Source organism: Xiphias gladius, chromosome 22 (genome assembly GCF_016859285.1).
Source record: "Xiphias gladius isolate SHS-SW01 ecotype Sanya breed wild chromosome 22, ASM1685928v1, whole genome shotgun sequence".
In the NCBI taxonomy this organism is placed as follows: domain Eukaryota; kingdom Metazoa; phylum Chordata; class Actinopteri; order Istiophoriformes; family Xiphiidae; genus Xiphias; species Xiphias gladius.
Window position 1 is genome coordinate 18,819,063 of NC_053421.1, and position 6,030 is coordinate 18,825,092.

Genomic DNA, 6,030 nt, shown 5'->3' on the forward strand with positions numbered 1-6,030 from the left:
GGTTAAAAATCAGCCATCTCACTCATCCAAGAGGCTAATCCTAACAAGTTTGTGCAAAGAATCTAATCAGGTTCATCAGTGCTCAGCAACAGGGCACATTCATACAACTTTACCACAATGTTAAATATGCCCCCTCATGCAGAACGCAAAAAACAGGCATCGAAAATAGAAACTCTGCCTGTGGTACAAAAGAAAGTATTCACTTCTCTTTGACTACCATCCTGACATTTACAGATTAAAACAATTAATTTCATAGGCCATCATTCGATATGTTAATATGTGACACATTTAAAATGGTTAGAAGATGAAATTTACATCTTTTAAAATGTTTATTTTAAGGGCACTGTAAGTGAGAGATAGTGAAAACCTTGGCTATCCAAAATGCATGCTACATCTACTGGAAGAATTATTGGCTGAAGAAATACACAAATGCAAAGTAAATTAAGTTAGTTTAAACAAAAGTCATTATCAGAGCTATAGGTTCATGAAGTGCTACTGTTTTTCTTGAGGATCAGTGAGACACAAGACAAAAAGAAAGATTACAAAGATGTGGGCAAATAAATTCACGTTAATACAGAAATAAAGATGAGAGTGACACATTTCAACTCCAAATAAATAAAATTAAATAAATTACTACCAGTCAATAAATAAATAAATACATAAATAACATGGTCATGAACAAGGCCTTTAGGAGAAAGTTTGGGGAATTATGAAATGATCATCATAGTTAAACTTGCTGTTTGCTTTAACGGGAATCTTGATGGTCGTAACTGGCTGCAGTATAGCGCATCCTCACTGGCTCTGATGGAAAGACACGTTCTTCAACACACATGTCATTGGTTGATGTTTTGGCCTCTTAAGGGATGCTATAGACTACAGTGCACACTGACATGGTCCTAATTCCCCTTTGGCTGAGGTGGGACTCCATGTATCGTCATGGCTCTGCAGCCAAATAGTTTACGGGTCATCATTGTACTGCAGTAACTTTGGGCTTGAGGCTGATGAATGCTCTGTATGCCCAATCACAGAAGAGCTTGAAGTGTTGAAGAAGCTCATGGCTGGACTGCAAGACATCAAACTGATAAGGGAGGTGAGGGGGGAGGGAGGGGGTCGCCGGAGTGAGCCTCGGTGCTTCAACTCTCTGCATCTGTGGAGGAGAAGACAGGCAGACACACAGATCAGAAAAACCATTAATTTTCTGTAAGCTAATTTAAAAGCAATTGCAAGCTGCTGTAGAAAATGGCATGTCATTTACTGCTAAAACTCACGTGGGACAATTTAAGACTAAACGCTGAAGACAGCTGAAGATGAATAAAGGAAACTGAGCGCTTTACCTGACGGTGCAGCAGGGTGATGAGAGATTTCATTTCTCTGATCATCTCCACCAGCTTGGGCACTGCAGGGTGGTGGTGCTTCTTTGAAACCTTGTTCAGCCACTCAAAGTGGTGCTCATACAGCTTCAGGTCAGCATGCAGCTGAGAGAGTGTGGGCTTCAGCTGGAAACAACACAGACATACTTTAGAGACTTAGCATGGGTGTGGCAAGATGTAACTGTTTGGAGAGAAACAGACCAGCAACTCTCCCTTCACACACTCACACAGACACACACACACACACACACACACACGCAGAGACGCAGTCACACACAAATACATTATCAGAGCATTACCTCAAGATTGTTGAGGTCACTGGCTGATCTGTTGCTCATTTCTGGCAGAGACCTGAACCTGTGGGGCTCCACATCTGAGTCAAATGCATGCTCCCTCTGAAAGAGAAAACGAGACACAGATCAGCCCATCAGTAATTTGCATCAGCTCAATTTTACTCATCCTGCGACAAGTCACGGCAGCATGAGGAAAGTATTAGTCTAGCACCTCGATTGAATGAATATTTTCTGTGCTTAGAGACAGTAGCTCTCACTCAGGGGAGTGTGGTTGATCGGGTCAGTGTGAGTTCACCCACATTCAGCCTCCCCAAATGTCAACAATGAGAGCAAATGACCTGAACCCACAGGATGTTTTCTACAGGGAGCGAGGATAACAACATATGCAGTGACTAAGAAAGCTCCAAGTGGGACAGACAACACAGGACTGTAGGGAAACTCCAGGGTCACAGCTATAAAAAGATGGAATGACGCAGTGCTGCTGCCCAGCTTGAGCTGTTATAAACTACGTCCAGACAGCAGATGTAGCTCCGATCGTGGCCAGCAGAGGGGGACAATCAACCTGAGTCCAGTTTTATGGAATTCTACTTCACAAAGGCAGCTGTGCTCATAGGTTGTACAATTTAGTATTAAAAGATGTTGGCCTGAATCAGTAATAAATGGGGATAAATGGAGATGACTGATGTGGCATGCGTCATTTCCAATCAGTAGAGGAACATAACATTAGGCTGATGAGTGCTGAGAAATGTTTTGTATAAACAGGTTGTGTGTGCCTGATGCTTCCTTCACCTGTTATGCTGTTTTCCTTGCTCTGCTATTTGCTTCCACTTGTTTGTGTTGATGTTTTTAGTGATGAATGCGCAGCATTGTTTCTCATGTCTCTCCATCAGCCTTTCATAAGAGCTCACTTATGTTTGTGGTCCAATGTTTTGTCTCTGTTGCTTTTGTCCTCTTCCATCCCTTGCCCCCCCCCCCCCCTCTCTCTCTCTCCCTCTGTCTCATACCAGGTGCACAAGCACATGCAACATCACGTGCACATGTGCATGCATGCACACACATACACCGCTGGCTTGTCATCTTGTTAGCTCTCTGATCTCTTCATCTCTTGTGGTTTTTGCTCCATCTTTCTCAGCCTTTAATTCTCTCTCTTATCCTCCTTTTTCTTGCTCTCTCCATCGTAGCTCATGACCTCACCCGACAGAACCTAGCATCCAGCCTTTTTCTTCCTGAATGCAAATACTGGAATGTGATAAATCTTTTTGATTTTTATCAAGTCACTTTGCTGTGGCGACCGAAAGCAAAACACTAAACACTGCACCTACACAACTATGGCTATTTACAGAACCCTCAGCGCGAGCGTGCGCACACACACACACACACACACACACACACAGCCACAAAAATGCATACACACCAATGTATGCAGACATATACAAATTTGCACCCATACAGTGTGCATGCAAGCACACACGGACTCACTCACACAGATACATAGTCGTGGCTGAAAACTTTCATAGACCTATGTGTATAAACATGCACTTTCTCTACTTTAAGCACCAGTTTCATTGCTTTTTTGCAGGGACTTTCCATGGATTCCCATTCTATTTATCTTTCCTAACTTTGTCCTCTCTTTAGTGGAATTCCACACAATAAGGAAAAAAAATTAAAAAATAAACGTTCCATGGTACTGAACACTGTCTAATACTGTCCCCAACACCCTTTGATAATGCTGGTTCTTAACATCTGGATTCCAGCTTAGACTACTGTTACACAATGTCCTGTAACATTGTTTTAAAGCAACAAACCATACACACATACATAAAGAACACACACACAGGCTTTCTGAACAGTATCTGCTGGCAAAGACTAGAGAGAGTATGTGGCTATTTTTGATTTTATCCCCTGAACAAAAGAGCTTGAAAGATTTGCATAATGCAAAAATAGAATCTAGATCAGTCATGTGTAACTAGAGATCGAGAGATACCTTTTTTCACGTGTTAAAACACAGTGTTGATACACGATCGCCAGCTGGAGCCAAATCTTGGCCAAGTTCTCAAATCTGATTTTGCTACCCACTTGACTGTCAATAAAATAAGATTTCGGGCCAGAATTGTCAGTATGGGACGTGCATGTGGTTCACATTTCATAGAAAAAAAAACTGCTCCAAGTCTATCCACACTTCCACAGTCTAGCCACGGAACATAAACATGTTTCTATGTAAACAGACATGTCATATACTTTGCTGTCATTTCGCAGATGCTATGCTTGGCAGTTCAGCCTTAGTTGGATGTAGGTACGATGTTAATATGTAGTTCTAAATTTGTCTTCATTGGAGATATTAAACTGATTCCTAGAACTTTATGTTTTGTTTCTCTATCCCTTTGACCACATCATGTCTCTTGCTGGACCATCCCTGTAAATGGGTGTTTATTCTCATTAATTCGATGAGACTTTATATTTTATATATATTTCATTGCACTTTGACTGGGCCGGATAAAGGCGCCGGCCTGGCCACCAATCTTCCTGCTATTGCCACCAGTCAGGTGACCAGGCAGACCAGGAGGTTGCTGAGTCAGACCTCCCCTCCCTCTGGAGTCCAGTGTGGATTAAAAGTGAGATCACTCAGTCAAATCTCCCCTGAGGCTTTTGCTGCCCTGATCTAAGCATGCAGATGGACCCCAGCCAGTCTGTCATCAATGAAAGCAGCTTAAGTCAGACCGAAGTCCTGAGCAAACCTAGTATAGCATAGCCAAACAATGTTTCCACTACAGTGCATGATGCAAAGTTAGAGTAGTTTGAAGTGTGAGGTTACCCAAACTGCAAGGTAACATTAGCACCACAATCCAATTAGGGAAAGATCAATCAAGGCAGGCTGTGATTCAATTACCAGCATCTTCTTCCACCCTCACACTAACAATTCAATTAGCAGAGAATGACCAGGGCCTCATTAGCCTCCCCTCCAATCAGTGGCGGAGATTGGTTATCAGTATGACGACATCTTCACTTACCAGCAGTTCTTGGGTGAGCTTCATTAGATTTTTGGTCTGATTGGAAAGTTTATCCATGTCACTGGGCCGCCGCTGCGGTACTGGAGAGGCAGACGTGAGCACAGGGAGCTGAGCCAATAGCAGCGAGAAGAGGAGCGACGAGGAGGAGTCGAGCAGCACTGTAGGGGTAGAACAAAACGGAAGCAATTAGTGGAGAAGCGCTGACATCTCGCCATAATGATAATGACCCCGGGCCACGGCTGTCAGTCCTAGGGGAAGACATTGCACCATAATATAAACAATAGCTCCAGACTTGGCTGAGGAATCCTGAAGAGCTTCAGTGTCAGTCGTGTTTTCACAGGCTGAATGCAAATCATTAAATCATTAAAAGCTGGGCTTTGACAGTGAACCTCACCATCACTCCCTCACCATAAGCAACGCAATGAATGCTGCTGATTGTCACACCTGCAACTGGATAGGTACGTGAGTTGGTGGTATAAATTATATAGAGCAAGCCAAGTCAACTCTCTTAACAGTAAGCTCATTCATTCTTTTCCTTTCAAGTTCAAATACAAGGTAGACTAAGTATTAAAAAGGAACCGCAGTGGTGTTGAAATGATGAATGCTTGATAATTACAGGTGAACCACAAGAATCACAGCCAAAAAAACACTGCAGGAGCATCTGAGCTCCCTGTCCTGGAGTAACTTTAGCAGTTTAGGGAATAAAGTTGTCCATACTGCAAGCACTATCAGTAAAGTCACCAAGTTAATTCAGTTGTTTAGAATTTAACCTATAGATAAACAATTCAGCGTCTGCTAACAGTCACAAACGCCACAGACCCACAGTTTAAAAACATTAAGTGATAAAGACAAAGCTGAAAAGAAGGGATAATTAACACACTTAGCAATTAGAAATTAAACACACACTCATACAATCACTTACATTTCATATTGGTTCCGATCCAAGAGATAGGAAAACCAGCAGACAAGCGGAGATAAATAAATAAATAGAAAATTAATAAATAAATTGAACTCCGGAAATTGTCACGTGCTCCGGTTTCTTCTTCGCACTCTTCAGTCAGAGTGAGGAGGAAAGTTGTCAGGACAGAATGAATGAGAGAGCAGAGTGATGACTGGAGCACTCAGAGAGAAAGTGAGAAAAGGAGAGGTAAAAGTCAACCCCGTCAAACTTTATGTCTTAAGCAAAGTTTGAGATGAGCCCCTGTAGTCTTTATGAAGTGCTGAAGGCAGAGAGACGCTTGGACAGTTTGGAGAGAGAGGCAACAGCAATGCAGAGAGAGGGATGCGAGTGTGGTAAGTCCAATTTTTGCGCGCAGTGAAGTGTTTAGGCTTGTTTAAAACTTCCTTTATAAAGACGTC

The 6,030-nt window shown here is 42.5% G+C and overlaps 1 protein-coding gene across 1 annotated transcript; it reads right to left on the reverse strand.

The window, feature by feature from the left end:
• Window positions 1–5: 5 nt before the first annotated feature.
• Window positions 6–5,648, reverse strand: il11a (interleukin 11a). The gene is made up of 5 exons (XM_040117639.1): window positions 5,594–5,648; window positions 4,672–4,829; window positions 1,670–1,765; window positions 1,335–1,496; window positions 6–1,147 (listed from the first exon to the last, which is right to left on the reverse strand). Exons 1-5 carry the CDS (start codon window positions 5,598–5,600, stop codon window positions 968–970), a joined length of 603 nt encoding a protein of 200 aa, XP_039973573.1. The 5' UTR covers window positions 5,601–5,648; the 3' UTR covers window positions 6–967.
• Window positions 5,649–6,030: the final 382 nt, after the last annotated feature.